Raw genomic sequence first — 17245 nt, forward strand, 5'->3', positions numbered from 1 at the left:
TTCAGGGAGTTTATAATTTTGTCTCACATTTAGTCAGGAACTACTAGCAAAGCAATGCCTTCTTCAGTTGCTTCTGAGAGAATGCAGATTTATGTATGTGTACACTTTTCCATATCACCAAATATGACCATGATTTTAGCAAGGCCTCCTTTGCTCTTTTTCTGATCTCCCTTTTAAACTTCTGGCTTGTCTTCCTCTACAGGTATTGTACCATGCTGTTAGTCTCCACATATTGCTAACTGGTTATCCTATTCTTTTGGGCAATTCTTAGCCATAAGTTGCTCCACAGGCCAAATAAAGTCAGGCCTCTCAGGAAGGGCCAGGGTCTTGCCAGTTTTTAAGGCTTGCACTGACCCCCTCCCTTGGCAGAGCCTCTGTATTATGGAGCAGTATCTGGAGGAGATGGGAGTTCTACCTTGGACCATGCCCACTGGAATACTTCTTGCATAACAATAGCTCTTCTGCAACATGAATTTGGGTGGGAAAATGAGTGCAGTCTCTAGTTCAGTTGTTATGACTTCCACTATTATTGAGTTCTGTCAATTTTGAATAAGTTGAGTTTCAATTTTGTGAATCTTCTGCTCACTCTCCAGATACTTTGAATGATTGCCTTTGCTAATTTTAACCAATGAAACAGGTATTTCCCTGAGAAGAAGTTCCATTGAATTCTTCGCAGTGCCACCCAGAGGTCCCCCACATTCCAATTTTCAGTTGATTATGCAGAAAGTGGTAATCAAGTTTGGGAATTTAACTTAGTCCATGAAGCTGATTATAAATGCAAAAATGATTCATTTCTAATTTTTAAAAGCTGGAATTAATGGTTAATTTTAAAAAATTATATACTATGTTTAACCTTATTACCCCAGGTAACAGTAAGTTGCATACAAACGGATGCAAGGGCAACATACAACGCAAAAAAATCAGTCCTGTTCAATTTCGTAGGTGTCATTATATCCAAAGCTGGAGTACTCATAAATGGCCAGGATGTCAGTCTATTAAATACATGCTCATTCATTCATACTTTTTGCATTTTGTCCAAAAAGGCTCAAGCAATCTGTTTGCCCATGAAGGTAAATTATAATAAATGCAAATTATCTCAGTAAAAATTACAGAGAATAACTTTTCTAGTAAACAATTCTACTATGCTAATAAAAGTTATGTGTGACACCATAGCCTTACTTTTCTTTCCAGATCAACCCCAAGATCAAAAGGAAGGAGGAAGTATAATAAAAAGGAAAAAAATGGGCTGGGTGTGGTGGCTCACGCCTGTAATCCCAGCACTTCCGGAGGCCATGGCGGGCGGATCACAAGGTCATGAGATTGAGACCATCCTGGCCAACATGGTGGAACCCCGTCTCTACTAAAAACACAAAAATTAGCTGGGTGTGGTGGCATGTGCCTGTAATCCCAGCTTTAGGAGGCTGAGGCAGGAGAATCACTTGAACCAGGGTCAGAGGTTGCAGTTAGCCGAGATCGCGCCACTGCACTCCAGCCTGGTGACAGGGTAAGACTCCGTTTCAAAAAAAAAAAAAAAAAAAAAGGAAAAAAAAGGAAAAAAATGTTAGAACTCTAATAGCAACTTTAGTATTCTTTAATATTGAACATTAGGTCAATAATAATGTCACCAATTCTACACAAATACTGGGTAAAGAAAATACTTTTTTACAACTGCAATAATAAACCAAATTTTCCATTTCTTTTATCTTCTCGACATGTTTTGTACCAAAGCAAAATAGCTATTCTTTATTTAAGTATTACGGTTTTTGCCATGAAGAATCTTCAAAAAATATTTTTTCAGATAACTATATTTGGCTTATTTGCACTGCCATATAATCTAAAGTGAGTTAAAAAATTAAAAGAGGGCTGGGAGCGGTGGTTCATGCCTGTAATCCCAGCACTTCAGGAGGCCGAGACGGGCGGATCCCAAGGTCAAGAGTTCAAGACCATCCTGGCCAACATGATGAAACTCCATCTCTACCAAAAATACAAAAATTAGCTGGGCATGGTGGCACGTGCCTGTAGTCCCAGCTACTCGGGAGGCTGAGGCAGGAGAATTGCTTGAACCCGGGAGGCAGAGGTTGCAGTAAGCTGAGATTGCACCGCTGCACTCCAGCCTGGTGACAGAGTGAGACTCCATCTCAACAACAACAACAAAAACAAACAAACAAACAAAAGTTAAAAGAGAAATATGCACAAAAAAAGGTATCCAGGTATATCTAAGTATTTTATTTGTGGGGAAAAAAGATACCCAGGGAATCATTATTGAACAAAAAGACAAACCTAAGGGAAAAATTATTTTTCATAAATTTAAGTTTATAAAAGTTTCTTTAATGATAAAATAATCAAATTCCTTCTCACAATGGAAAGTTCTACATGATTTTAAGGACCAAAATATCATGATTGAAAAGCAATATGGAAAGTTATTTGCAGTACAAACTATCACATTTACTTAAAAAAGCAGCCAAAGTTGCTTTTTTCCAGGTATACAGGCAACATTCCACACCATTCAATACTACCTTCCTTTTGTGAAACATTTTCTTCTGGTGGCTTCCAGAATATCAGCCTCCTGATTTTTCTTCTAGGTCACTGGTGGGTCCTTCTCAGTCTTTTGCTGGTTCCTCTTCTTCTCTGCTTCTCAATGCTGGCATACCTTAGGTCTCTGTCTTTTGCCACCTTCTCTTCTCTAGATGTACTAGGTGATCTCATCCAAAGTCATGGTTATTCCCTAATGACTCTCAAATTAATTTTCCAGTCCCAAATAGTACTCTGAAGTCCAGACTTGGATATCCAATTGCCTACACGGCATTTCCAACCTAACATAGCCAAAACAGAATTTGATTCCACATTCCTCCAAACCTGTCCCTTCTCCAGTACACTTCTCAGAATTTCATAGTTCACCCAATTGACAGGTCAAAAATCTGAGTCATCCTTTACTCCTCTCCTTCTTCCTCCTCATATCCAAGCCATCAGCAGACATTATCTTCTCTATTTACAAAACAGAGTCCTGAATCCAACCTCTAACCCCTCCCACCTCAACATTTATCACACTAGTCCAAAACTGTTACCTAGAACACTATAAAAACCTAACCAGTCTCTGATTTTCTCTTTAATCTTCTTCACTCTAACCTTAGCATTGTAGCTCCATATTTCATAAAGGTAAATCAAATTATGTCACTCCTCTTCTCAATCTAATTGCTTCCCATTTACATATCCACGCCAGGCTATAAGGACCTGGCTTTCTTTTTTTTTTTTTTTTTTTTTAAGACGGAGTCTCGTTCTGTGGCCCAGGTTGGAGTGCAGTGGCCGGATCTCAGCTCACTGCAAGGTCCGCCTCCCGGGTTTACGCCATTCTCCTGCCTCAGCCTCCCGAGTAGCTGGGACTACAGGCGCCCGCCACCTCGCCCGGCTAATTTTTTGTATTTTTTAGTAGAGACGGGGTTTCACCGTGTTAGCCAGGATGGTCTCGATCTCCTGACCTCGTGATCCGCCCGTCTCGGCCTCCCAAAGTGCTGGGATTACAGGCTTGAGCCACCGCGCCCGGCCAAGGACCTGGCTTTCTTATGTCACTTCTTACCATCCTTCTCTCTTAATCACTATGCTGTAACCTTACTGGCCTCTTTGTTGTTCCTCAAACATGCCAAGCAAGTTAACATTTTAGGGCCTTTCCACTTGTTTTTTACCTTTGTCCAGAATGCTCTTTCCCCAAATATTTATATGGCTCATAAGCTTCCTTCATTGGGGCCTCTGCATATGTCATCTCTTCAAACAGGCTTTCCTAAACCATCTTATCTAAAGCTTCAACCCTCTCCACATTCTGTCCCAATGGGATTCATCCCGGGATACAAAGATGATTCAATATACACAAATCAGTAAACATGATATATCATGTTAACAGAATGAAGGGCAAAAGCCATATGATAATCTCAAAAGATACAAAAAAAGCATTTGACAAAATTCAACACATTCTATCCCTATTCCCTGCCCTTTCTTTATAGCATTTGATATATGTTATTGTCTGTCTTCTCCATTGGAATGTAAACTCCATAAAAACAGGTACTTTGGGCTGGGTGCAATGGTTCATACCTCTAATCCCAACACTTTGGGAGGCCAAGGCCGGTGGATCACTTGAGATCAAGAGTTCGAGACCAGCCTGATCAACATGACGGAACTCTGTCTCTACTAAAAATACAAAACTTAGCTGGGCGTGGTGGCTGGCACCTGTAATCCCAGCTACTTGCGAGGCTGAGGCAGGAGAATCGCTTGAACCAGAAAGTAGAGGTTGCAGTGAGCCAAGATCATGCCACTGCACTCCAGACTAGGCAACAGAGCGAGACTCCATCTCAAAAAACAAAAACAAAAAAAGCCCCAGGTACTTTGTATTGGTCACAACTGCATAACCAGCACACAGAAGAGTACCTGGCACAGAGTAAGGAGCTCAATAAATATTTATTGAATCAATAAATGAGTCAATGGATGAATGGGATTTCTAGTCTGAACACCATCCAATAATATAGTTTAGGGTTTGTTTTTTTTTAAATGGGGGAAAAAAAAGGAACCCCAAGTATGCATCCTTAAAGACAAAAATTAATTCAGCTTGATTCTTCTCAAATTGAGGTAAATTTTTTTTTTTTTTTTTGAGACAGAGTCTCGCACTGTCGCCCAGGCCGGAGTGCAGTGGCGCGATCTTGGCTCACTGCAACCTCCGCCTCCCGGGTTCAAGCGATCCTCCTGCCTCAGCCTCCTGAGTAGCTGGGGCTGTGGGCACATGCCACCATGCCCGGCGAATTTTTTGTATTTTTAGTAGAGATGGGGTTTTACCATATTGGTCAGCCTCATCTCAAACTCCTGACCTCATGATCCACCCAACTTGGCCTCCCAAAGTGCTGGGATTATAGGCGTAAGCCACCACGCCCAGCAGGCAAAATTTTATAGTACATTTTCAGCAAGATATTCTAGCTATTATTATTTTTTTTAAACTTCAGAATTCCTTCTAAAAGTAAAATTTCAGTTAGTTTATTTAGTCCTTAACACTTAAAAACTGAAGCTACAGACACACACATACACATATACATATACAATACACACAAACAAAATAGACCAGTTCCATGAAATCAGACATATACAGGAATGTCTTGATTACCCAACAAATCCTCTTCCCTTCCTTCCCTCATCAAATTGCTATGATTGAAGGCCCAGGAAGTTACCAACTACTTAGGGCTTTTAGAGTCATACATGTTGCATCCTGTTAACTTGGTGCTAGTGCTGTTGTTCACAGTAAGAGAAATGACAATATCCCCAGAGGCAGCAAAGTATTTTGCATGTTTATGCCTGTGAATTAACTGTCACCACATATTGCCTGCTGTCTTCCATCAATGCAGCTCATAGTACCCCAAAATGTGAAAAAATCCTACCACAAAACAGATGTGTCTTTTCATGTATAATTTGGTAGAAAGCAGAGCCTGATGATGAAGGGGTCCATTTTTCACTGGTAGGCTAAAAAAAATCTAAATCTTTAAAAATCAGTTAGCCACACCAAGGCTCTCCTAAGCCATGAACAGAAGGCCAGTCTGAGTACTCCTTGAGGATGGCAATCTGTTAGTGAAATGAAAATGGGAACTCAAGGTGAGCCATTTTGCTCTAGCAATGAGGAGGGAGTTTTGCCCAGTATGCTCAGTTTATGTCAACATTCATTTAATATTGATTGTTGTAGTTTATGCCCTCTGCTCTGGGAACGGAAGAATGATGAACACTACTTCTTATAAAAAGTTTCAAGCCTTGTAACCCCTGTGAAAATAAATAGTCCAAATACCAGCTCCATTTCTTTCCCTGCAGGCACAGAAAAAGGAAAATTACTTATCAAATATTTTACTATGCTTTTTCTCTATTTCCTTCTCTTTCCCTAGGAAGAGTTTGCAGCATCCTGCATGCACATATCAAAATTAGTTCCGGGGGAAAATGAGCTCAGTCACTAAGTAACATTTAAACCAGAAAGTACCCAATTCCAAGGGCTAAACATCCATTTTATTATGTTGGCAAAAAAATTTAAGTACTACGCAATGGAAATGTGTCATCATTCTCACACTCTAGGAGATAACATAGGAGCCGATATTATTACATTACTGCCTATATTAAATATGTAAATAGCAGTTTTTGATAATGAGATAATTATATATGGTTTGTTTTTTTATTTTTTGAGATAGGGTTTTGCTCTGTTTGTTGCCCAAGCTGGAATGCAGCAGTGATCACAGCTCGCTGTAGCCCCGACTTCCTAGCCTCAAGCAATCCTCCTGCCTCAGCCTCCCGAGTAGCTGGGACCACAGGCATAAGCCACTATGCCTGGCTAATTTTTTAAAATTTTAGTACAGGCATGGTCTTGCTACATTGACCAGGATGATCTCAAATTCCAGGACTCCGGGTGCGGGGGCTCATGTCCATAATCCCAGCACTTTGGGAGGCCAAGGCGGGTAGATCACTTGAGGTCAGGAGTTCGAGACCAGCTGGCCAACAGGGAGAAACATCTTCTCTACTGAAAAAACAAAAATTAGCCAGGCATGGTGGTACACACCTGTAATCCCAGCTTCTCAGGAGGCTGAGGCAGGAGAATCGCTTGAACCCGGGAGGCAGTGGTTGCAGTGAGCTGAGATTACACCACCGCACTCCAGCCTGGGGGACAGAGGAAGACTCCTTCTCAAAAAAAAAAAAAAAAAAAAAAAAAAAAAAAAAAAAAAAAAAATCCAGGCCTCAAGGGATCCTCCTGCCTCGACCTCCCCAAGTGCTGGGATTGCAGGAATGAGCCACAATGCCCGGCCTATGTACGGTTTTGTTACAGCAGTCTCATTACAGTCACACTTTATATATATGCAACTGTAACTATCAAGAGTTATATTCTAGATAAGACTAGAAAGAATAAGTGCCAATAAATTCACATTAAAGTCATTGGAATGAATTTGGAAGGCAAACACTTCATTTTGATTTTGTGGAGGCAGCAGGCTTAAGGTTTGGAAAAAAGGAAAGGCATAAATTCTCTTGATGAAATTAAGCTGTATGAAATCCCTCAACATGATGAAAGTAAATTTATTTACCTGAATAGAGCTCACGTTTACTGTCCTTTCTTCTGGGCTTTCCTTAAAAACAAACAAACAAAAAAACAAAACAAAACAAAAAAGAAGTGGGGAGATATGGGGATAGAAATACTTGGTTAGTACAAATCATCAGAAAATTAAGATGGCACTTCACTTGCTCATTTGCAAAGTTCTAGTCCTACCATCACTTTTGGATTCCTTTCAAATATCCATCAGCTTTAAGAAATAATATTTTAAAAATTATTGCTAAGTTAAAACTTCTAAACTATTTATAACAGGCCGGGTACAGTGGCTCACACCTGTAATCTCAACACTTTGGGAGGCCAAGTCGGGCAGATCTCTTGAGACCAGGAGTTCGAGATCAGCCTGGTCAACATGAGACCTTGTCTCTATTCAAATAAATAAACTATGTATAACACAATGAATGCCTTTTTAACAGAATTGTTAGAATGATTAAAATAGTTGTTTTATGTAGGCAGGTTTATATCATATATCATTTTATAAACATAAGATAGTAAATATAAACAAAATAAACTGGTGAAAGTACTTCTAAAACTTCATATTCGGAGTACAATCCCTCTATTCAGAGTACAACTCCTCTGAGTTGTGGGATGTCTGTATTTTTTCACACCACATCATCCTCTGTCCCATAGTGTTGGTTACGTACCATTTCTTTTCTCTTTTTACTGACACATAATAATTGTACATATCTATGTGGTACAATGCAATGTTTCAATATGTGTATACATTGTTTAATGATCAAACCATGGTAATTAGCATATCTATCACTGTAAACATTATTTCTTTGCTGTGGGAACATTCAAAGTCCTCTCTTGGCTACTGGAAACATACAACGCATTTCTTAAAAGAACTAAAAGCTAGGCCGGGCATGGTGGCTTATGCCTATAATCCCAGCACTTTGGGAGGCCGAGGAAGGTGGATCACAAGGTCAGAAGTTTGAGACCAGCCGGGCCAACGTGGTGAAGCCCCGTCTCTACTAAAAAAAAAAAAAAAAATACAAAAATTAGCCGGGCATGGTGGCATGCACCTGTAATTCCAGCTACTCGGGAGGCTGAGGCGGGAGAATTGCTTGAACCTGGGAGGCGGAGGTTGCAGTGAGCCGAGATCATGCCACTGAACCCCAGCCTGGGCAACAGAGCAAGACTCCATCAAAAAAAAAAAAAAAAAGAACTAAAAGCTAATGGTGCTGGGGTCTCAATTATATAAAGCTAACTACTTTTGGCTTCTGCTTCAGGAAAGTCCATAACAAGTATGAATCACTGCTTCTGCCCTCCCTCCCTCCAAATCATTGGGTTTTTGAGGATTACAACAATGCTCCAATATTGTCTCCAGATTTTTTCCCCAAGCTGCTGGCATTCATCCTGCAAAGTCTGATTCTGGCAGTCTGCCTGTGCACACTCCAATAGCAAATGACAAATATGCCATTATTCCTACCTGACTGACAATGATCACACGATGTATTTGATCTCTTAGGAGCAGGAAAATGAAAAAAAAAGTTTTTGAAATTGATGAATATACTACTCACTGATGAATTCCATATTCTATTTATTTTTCTAGCTTGAACATTTCTTCTGAACACCAAGCTCCAACTGTCCACTTACATTTTTTTCTTGGATGTCTAACAAGCATCTCAAATTTAAGCAGGTCAAACAGAACTTGATTCTCAAATTGTCCTCCTCACAAAACAAAATAACCTCTCCTGTTCTCTCATCAGTATTCCTCTTAATAATAAATGGAACTACCACCAACTCAACTGTTCAAGTCAAAAAACCAAAAAGTCAGCCGGGCGCGGTGGCTCACGCCTGTAATCCCAACACTTTGGGAGGCCGAGGCAGGCGGATCACCTGAGGTCAGGAGTTCAAGACCAGCCTGGTTAACATGGTGAAAACCCATCTCTACTAAAAATACAAAAAAATTAGTTGGACACGGTAGCGGGCGCCTGTAATTCCAGCTACTTGGGAGGCCGAGGCAGGAAAATCACTTGAACTCGGGAGGCGGAGGTTTCAGAGAGCCGAAATCATGTCATTGCACTTCAACCTGGGCAACAAGAGCGAAACTCTGTCTCAAAAGAAAAAAAAGGCCAGGCGCGGTGGCTCACGCCTGTGATCTTAGCACTTTGGGAGGCCGAGGAGGGCAGATCACGAGGTCAGGAGATCAAGACCATCCTGGCTAACACGGTGAAACCCCATCTCTACTAAAAAATACAAAAAATTAGCCAGGCATGGTGGCGGGCACCTGTAGTCCCAGCTACTCGGGAGACTGAGGCAGGAGAATGGCGTGAACCCAGGAGGCAGAGCTTGCAGTGAGCCGAGATCGCACACTGCACTCCAGCCTGAGCGACAGAGGGATACTCCGTCTCAAGAGAAAAAAACAAGTCATTTTCTCATTCCCACTTCCAATCAAACTATCATCAAGTCCCATCTGTTCTACCACTGCAATATACCTCAAATCAGTCAATTTCTGTCAATTTCCATTACTACCCCTTGGATACAAATCACTATCAATATCTGTTGTCTAGACTTCAGCAATAGCCACCTAATGGGTATTCCTGTTCCCACTCGGGCTTCTTCTTATAACCCCATACTCCAAAAAGAAGCCAAAGTGATATCTATTGGCCGGGCACAGTGGCTCATGCCTATAATCCCAGCACTTTTGGGAGGCCTAGGCGGGTGGATCGCTTGAGGTCAGGAGTTCAAGACCAGTCTGACCAACATGGCAAAACCCCATCCCTACTAAAAATACAAAAATTAGCCGGGGGTGGTGGCACATGCCTGTAATCCCAGCTACTCGGGAGGCGGAGGCAGGAGAATCATTAGAACCTGGGAGGAGGAGGTTGTGGTGAGCTGAGATTGCGCCATTGCACTCCAGCCCGGGTGACAGAGCGAGACACTTTTTTTTTTTTTTTTTCGGAAGAAAAAAAAAAAAAGCCATACTGCCCAAAGCAATTTACAGATTCCATGCTATTCCTTTTAAACTACCAATAATGTATCCATCGACAAATGAATGGATAATGTGGTAGATATATACAATGGGATATTATTCAACCATACAAAATAATGAAATTCTGTCATTTGTGGCTATGTGGTTGGAAGTGGAGTACATTATGGTAAATGAAATAAGCCAAGCACAGAAAGACAAACATTGCATGTTCTCACACATATGTGGGAGCTAAAAAAGTGGATCTCATGGAGGTAGAGAGTAGAATGATGGTCACCGGAGGCTAGGAGAAGGGGGTGGGGGACAGGTGTGAAGAGAGGTTGGTTAATGGGTCCAAAATACGTTAGATAGAAGGAATACGTTCTAGTGTTTAATATCACAGTAGTGTGACTATAAGTAATAATTTATTGTATATTTCAAAGTGGCTAGAAGAGATTTGGGATATTCTTAACATGGAAAAATGATAAGTGTTTGAATTAATAGATATCCCATTTACTCTAACTTGATCATTACATATTGTATGCTGTATCAAAATATCATATAAATACCCCAAATTAAAAAAAACAATCAAAAAAAAAAAAAAAAAGAAAAAGAAAAACAATGTCCCTTTTTGTTTTTGAGACAAGGTCTCACTCTGTCACCCAGGCTAGAGTTCAATGGAGCAATCACAGCTCACAGCAACCTTGACTTCCTAGGCTCATGTGATTCTCCCACCTCAACTTCCCAAGTAACTGAGAGCACAGGTGCATGCCACCAAACCAAGCTAAGTTTTTATGTAAAGACAGCATCACACTATATTGCCAAGGCTGGTCTCAAACTCCTGGGCTCAAGCAATCCTCCCACCTTAGCCTCCCAAAGTGCTGGGATTACAAGCATGAATCACAGTGCATGGCCCCAGTGTCCTCTCTTGCTTGTCACTGATCCAGGGTCAATTTACTCCACCTCTTTGAGTTCAGCTTCCTCTCCTGTAAAACAGGGATGGTGACACCTAGTTTTGAGGCCTAATACATATATGTACATTATAGGCCAAGTCTGGCAAGTCACAAGTCTTCAATAATTGTTAATTCCTGGCCATAATAAAAATAAAATGAAAAAATAATAGATGTTGGCATGGATGCGGTGAAAAGGGAACCCTTCTACACTGCTGATGGGAATGTAAACTAGTACAACTACTATGGAAAACAGTGTGGAGATTCCTTAAAGAACTAAAAGTAGAACTACCATTTGATCCAGCAATCCCACTACTGGGTATCTACCCAGAGGAAAAGAAGTCATTATACCAAAAAAAGGCACTTGTGCATGCATGTTTATAGCAGCAGAACTTGCAATTGCAAAAATGTGGAACTAACCCAAACACCCATCAATGAATGAGTGGGTAAATAAACTGTGGCATATATATACGATGAAATACTACTCAGCCATAAAAATGAATTAATTAATGGCATTTGCAGCAATCTAGATGGGATTGGAGACTATTATTCTAAGTGAAGTAACTCAGGAATGGAAAAAAAAAAACATTGTATGTTCTCACTCATAAGTGGGAGCTAAGCTATGAGGATGCAAGGGCATAAGAATGACACAATGGACTCTGGGGACTCGGGGAAAGGGTGGGAAGGGAGTGAGGGATAAAAGACTACAAATTGGGTTCAGTGTATACTGCTCGGGTGATGTGTGCACCAAAATCTCACAAATCACCACTAAATAACTTACTCATGTAACCAAATACCACCTGTTCCCCAAAAACCTATGGAAATAAAACATTGAAAAATAATAAATACATAAATAAACAAATAAATAATTGTTAATTATTTTTCCCTTTTAGCAATAAATCAATCTTCCTGAGGCTATTCCTTCCCCTTTCAGATGGGAATAATGGTGCCTAAACTTACAACCTTACAGGACTGCTTTGATAATCAAAGAGTCAATGTATATTGTGGTACTTAAAAAAAGAGGATAAGGCAGGAGCGGTGGCTCACACCTGTAATCCCAGCACTTAGGGAGGCCGAGGAGGGAGGACCACCTGAGGTCAGGAGTTCGAGACCAGCCTAACCAACATGGTGAAACCCATCTCTACTAAAAACACAAAAATTAGCTGGGTGTGGTGGCGGGTACCTATAATCCCAGCTACTCAGGAGGCTGAGACAGGAGAATTACTTGAACCCAGGAGGCAGAGGTTGCAGTAAGCCAAGATCGTGCCATTCCACTCCAGCCTGGGTGACGAGAGTGAAACTCTGTCTCAAAAAAAAAAAAAAAAAGAGGGTAAGTTATTAAACAAAGGCAAGGCAAAACATTAGTACCATCATAATAATTATTATCATTACAATTATGTATGGCTGCACTTGACTCACTTGTCTTTATGAAGTTCAACATTACCTCATAAAAGTCTTACATGACAATCTAGCCTGAGCTATTTTCCAAACTAAACTGGTCACTTATATGCTTTAACATTTTTTATTCAATAGTCAAATCTGTTTGTTTCCAAGAATCTATAAGACTTGTAAAAAGAGTTTTTGGTTGCCCTTCCTGAATTTAGTAAGCCTGTGTGCTATAGAGGGTTACAAAAAAAAAAGTACCCAGTAATGTGTAAAAGGGAATTGTTATCCATCACCAAACAGGATTTATTCTAAGAATGCAAAGTTGGTTAAACATCTGAACCTCAATTAATATAATATACCATATCAGTAGAATAGAGGACAAAAACCACAAAACCATGTTTATAGATGCAGAAAAATCGTTTCACAACATCTAACACCCATTCATAATAAAAAAAAAAACATTCGGCCAGGCGTGGTGGCTCACATCTGTAATCCCAGCACTTTGGGAGGCCGAGGTGGGCAGATCACCTGAGGTCAGGAGTTCGAGACTAGCCTGGCCAACATGGTAAAACCCCATCTCTACTAAAAATACAAAAATTAGCCAGGCGTGGTGGCAGGTGCCTATAATCCCAGCTACTTGGGACACTGAGGCAAGAGAATTGCTTGAACCCAGGAGGTGGAGGTTGCAGTGAGCCAAGACTGCACCACTGCATTCCAGTCTGGGCAAGAAGAACGAGATACCACCAAAAAACACCATTCAACAAACTAGAAATAGAAGGGCAGTTCCCCAACCTGACAAACGACAAAGTGAAATGTTTCTCCCTGCGATTAAGTGGCCATTCTTGCCATTTTATTCGACATAGTACCTGAGGTTCTAGGCAGTACAATTAGGCAAGACAAAGAAAAGGCATTCAAATTTAAAAGGAAAAAACAAAACTATCTCTATTTGCAGAAGACATAATCTTGTATGTGGAAAATCCTAAGGAATATACCAAAAAGCTATAAAAACTAATAAATGAGTTCAACAACATTATGAGATATAAGATCAATATATGGATGCAGATCAATTGCATTTCTATATAATAGCAATAAGCAATCCAAAACTGAAATCAAGAAAAATATTCCATTTATGATAACATCAAAAAACACAATACTTAGGAATAAATTTTACCAAAGAAGTATAAAATTTATAATCTGAAAACTGCAAAATATTGTTGAAAAAAACTGAAGACCTACATAAATGGAACGACATACGATGTTCATGCATTGGAAGAATATTATTAGGATGGCAATACTACCCAAATTTCTACAGATTACAAGCCATTATCTATCAGAATAGTAGCTGGATTCTTTTTTTTTGAGACAGAGTTTTGCTCTTTCACCCAGGCTGGAGTGAAGTGGCGCAATCTCAGCTCACTGCAACCTCCGCTCCCCGGGTTCAAGTGATTCTCCCACCTCAGCCTCTTGAGTAGCTGGTAGCTGGGATTACAGGCATGTGCCACTACGCCTGGCTAATTTTTGTGCTTTTAGTAGAGAAATGGCCAACATTTCACCATGTTGGCCAGTCTGGTCCCAAACTCTTGACCTCAGGTGGTCCACCCATCTCAGTCTCCCAAAGTGCTAGGATTACAGGTGTAAGCCACTGTGCCTGGCCTCGATTCTTTATAGAAATTAATAAGCTGGTTCTAAAATTCATATGGAATTTCAAGGAACCAAGAATAGCCAAAACAATCTTGAAGAAGAAGAACAAGTTGGGGAACTCATATTTCCTGATTTCAAATCTTACTACAAAGCTATACTAATCAAGACAGCATTTACTGGCATAAGGATAGACATATAGATCCATAAAATAGAATTAAGAGTCCATACATCTATGGTCCATTGATTTTAGACAAGGGTGCCAAGACATTTTAATGGGAAAGAGTAGCCTTTTCAACAAATGGTGTGGGTGCATTTGTGTACTCACACACACAAAAATGAAGTTGTATACTTAAATCACAACATATACAAGAGATAAAATCGATTTAAAAAACCCAAATATAAGAGTTAAAACTATAAAATTCTCAGACATAACAGAGGAGTAAATCTTTATAACCTTGGGTCAGGCAGTGATTTCTTAAGCTCTGACAACAAAAGCATAAGCAATAGGAAAAAAAAGTGAAATTTCATTTCATCAAAATTAAAAACTTTTGTAAATCAAAAGACATTAACAAAAAAGTAAAGACAACCCACAAAATTGGAGACAACTTTTGCAAATTACATATTTGATAAAGAATTTGTATCTAGAATATAAAAGAACTATTATAACTTGATAATAAAATCACAAATAAACTCATTGAAAAATGAGCAAAGGGCCAGGTGTGGTGGCTCACATCTGTAATCCCAGCACTCTGGGAGGCCAACCCGGATGGACCATTTGAGCCCAGGAGTTCCAGACCAGCCTGGGCAATATGGTGAAACCCTGTCTACAAAAAATGAGTCAGGAGTGGTGGTGTGCACTTGTAGTCCCAGCTACTCAGGAGGCTGAAGTGGGAGGATCAATTGAGCTCTGGAGTTCGAGGCTGCAGTAAGTTGTGATTGTGCCACTACCCTCCATCCTGAGCTACCGAACGACCATCTCAAAAAGAAAAAAAAAAAAGTAAGAAACTAAAAAACTTAAAAAAAAAAAAAAGTTTAAATGAGCAAACAGTCTGAATAGAATTTCTCCAAAGAAAATATATAAATGATCAATAAGCACATGAAAAGATGCTAAACATCAATAGCTACCATGGAAATGCAAATCAATACCACAATGAAATACCACTTCACACATCCAGGATGGCTAGAACCAAAAAACAAAACAAAACAAAAAAAAAAACAAACATAAAAAGTGTTAGGAAAGAGGTGGAGAAAATGGAACTCTCACATACTGCTGATGGGAATGTAAAATGGTGCTGCCACTTTGGAAAACAGTCTGGAAGTTCTTCCAGTGGTTAAACATAGAGTTACCATATGATCTAGTATTCCCACTCTTAAGTATATATACCCAAGGTATATACACCCAAGAGAAATGAAAACATATGTCCACACAAAACCTTTTACAAGAATACTTATTCACAATCACCAAAAAGTGAAAACAACAAAAATGTCCATCAATTGATAAATGAATAAAATGTGTCATATCTATCAAAGCAATATTATTTATCAGTAAAACCAAAGTACTGATACATGCTATAAGACAGCTGAATGCTGAAAACATTATGCTAAGTGAAAGAAGCCAGGCCGGGCACTGTGGCTCATGCCTGTAATCCCAGCACTATGGGAGGCTGAGCAGATTACCTGAGGTCAGGAGTTAGAGACCAGCCTAGCCAACATAGTGAAACCCTGTCTCTACTAAAAATACAAAAAATTAGCTGGGCATGGTGGCAAGTGCCTCAGGAGGCTAAGGCAGGAGAATCGCTTGAACCGAGGAGGCAGAGGTTGCAGTAAGCCGGAATGGTACCACTGCACTCCAGCCCAGGCGACAGAGCAAGACTCTGTCTCAAAAAAGAAAAGAAAGAAGCCAGTCACAGAAGACCACATATTGTATGATTTCATTGATTTGAAACTTCTAGAGGCTGGGCCGGGTGGGTCACGCCTGTAATCCCAGCACTTTGGGAGGCCGAGGTGGGTGGATCACGAGGTCAGCAGTTCGAGACCAGCCTGACCAACATGGTGAAACTCCGTCTCTACTAAAAATACAAAAAAATTAGCCAGGCATGGTGGCACACGCCTGTCATCCCAGCTATTGGGGGGCTGAGGCAGGAGAATAGCTTGAACCCGGGAGGCAGAGGTTGCAGTGAGCCGAGATTGCGTCATTGCACTCCAGCCTGGGCAGCAGAGCGAGACTCCGTCTCAAAAAAAAGGAACTTCTAGAACAGGCAAATACATAGATATATAAAGTAGATTAGTGTTTGCTTAAGACTGGGAGGTGGGAGGCCATGGGGAATGATAGCTAAGGGGTGTGATGTTTCTTTTGGGAATAATGAAAATGTTCTAAAATTGATGATAGTGATGGATGCACAGTTCTATGACTAAACTAAAAGCCATTGAACTGTGTATTTGTTTTTTGTTGTTCTTGTGTTTTGTTTTTTGTTTTTTTTGCGATGGAGTCTTGCTCTGTCACCTGGGCTGGAGTGCAGTGATGCCATCTCGGCTCACTGCAACCTCTGCCTCCTGGGTTCAAGTGATTCTCCTGTCTCAGCTTCCTGAGTAGCTGGGACTACAGGCACGTGCCACAACGCCTGGCTAATTTTTTGTACTTTTAGTAGAGATTGGGTTTTGCCATGTTGGCCAGGCTGGTCTCAAACTACTGACCTCAAGTGATCTGCCTGCCTTGGCCTCCCAAACTGCTACAATTACAGGCGTGAGCCACCCCGTGCCTGGCCTCATCATGCTATTCTACCTTTGTTATGTTTGACACTTTTCCATAACAAAAGGTAGATTTTTTTTTTTTTAAGTAACAAGGTGCTAATGCTACGGTAAGGAGTTACAAGGCCAAAATATAGAAGATGATAACCCAAAGAAGTCAGTCTAATACTTAAAATCACTTTTGGCCTGAGGGAATTTGCCAATCCAGAGGAATTTGCTACCAAAGTGAACTGTACTTCCACGGCCTCAAAGAACTAAGGTAATTAAATTCAGAGCACAGGGTTTTCCAAAATTGGGAACTCTTATAAATCATGCCCCACTTTAAACTTGGAAACCCAATGGGCTATACTTTCAAGGTAAGACATAACCAGAAGTAAATTAGTCCTCTTACAAGCTTGCAGTCTGACCTCCTATAGTTCAGGGAATCTCAGACACAGAACTTGGATTAGGGTAGTGCCAGACAAAGAGCACCACTGGGTACCAGTAAGAAGCAAAGGCAAG

General features: G+C 40.4%; 1 protein-coding gene across 7 annotated transcripts in view; it reads right to left on the reverse strand.

Moving 5' to 3' along the window:
- Positions 1–2205: 2205 nt before the first annotated feature.
- The window catches only part of CENPI (centromere protein I), a 71780-nt gene continuing 56740 nt past the window's right edge, over positions 2206–17245 (reverse strand). For 6 of the 7 annotated variants that reach the window (XM_007992278.3, XM_037988948.2, XM_007992273.3 and 3 more), the window contains 2 exons: positions 7083–7124; positions 2206–5826 (listed from right to left, as the gene is read on the reverse strand). In XM_007992278.3, coding sequence (XP_007990469.1) covers positions 5692–5826; positions 7083–7124 — 177 coding nt within the window. In that variant the 3' untranslated portion in view covers positions 2206–5691. The remainder of the gene's footprint in view (positions 5827–7082; positions 7125–17245) is intronic. The other variant, XM_073013528.1, reaches the window with a different exon arrangement.

Source organism: Chlorocebus sabaeus, chromosome X, assembly GCF_047675955.1.
Source record: "Chlorocebus sabaeus isolate Y175 chromosome X, mChlSab1.0.hap1, whole genome shotgun sequence".
Taxonomy (NCBI): domain Eukaryota; kingdom Metazoa; phylum Chordata; class Mammalia; order Primates; family Cercopithecidae; genus Chlorocebus; species Chlorocebus sabaeus.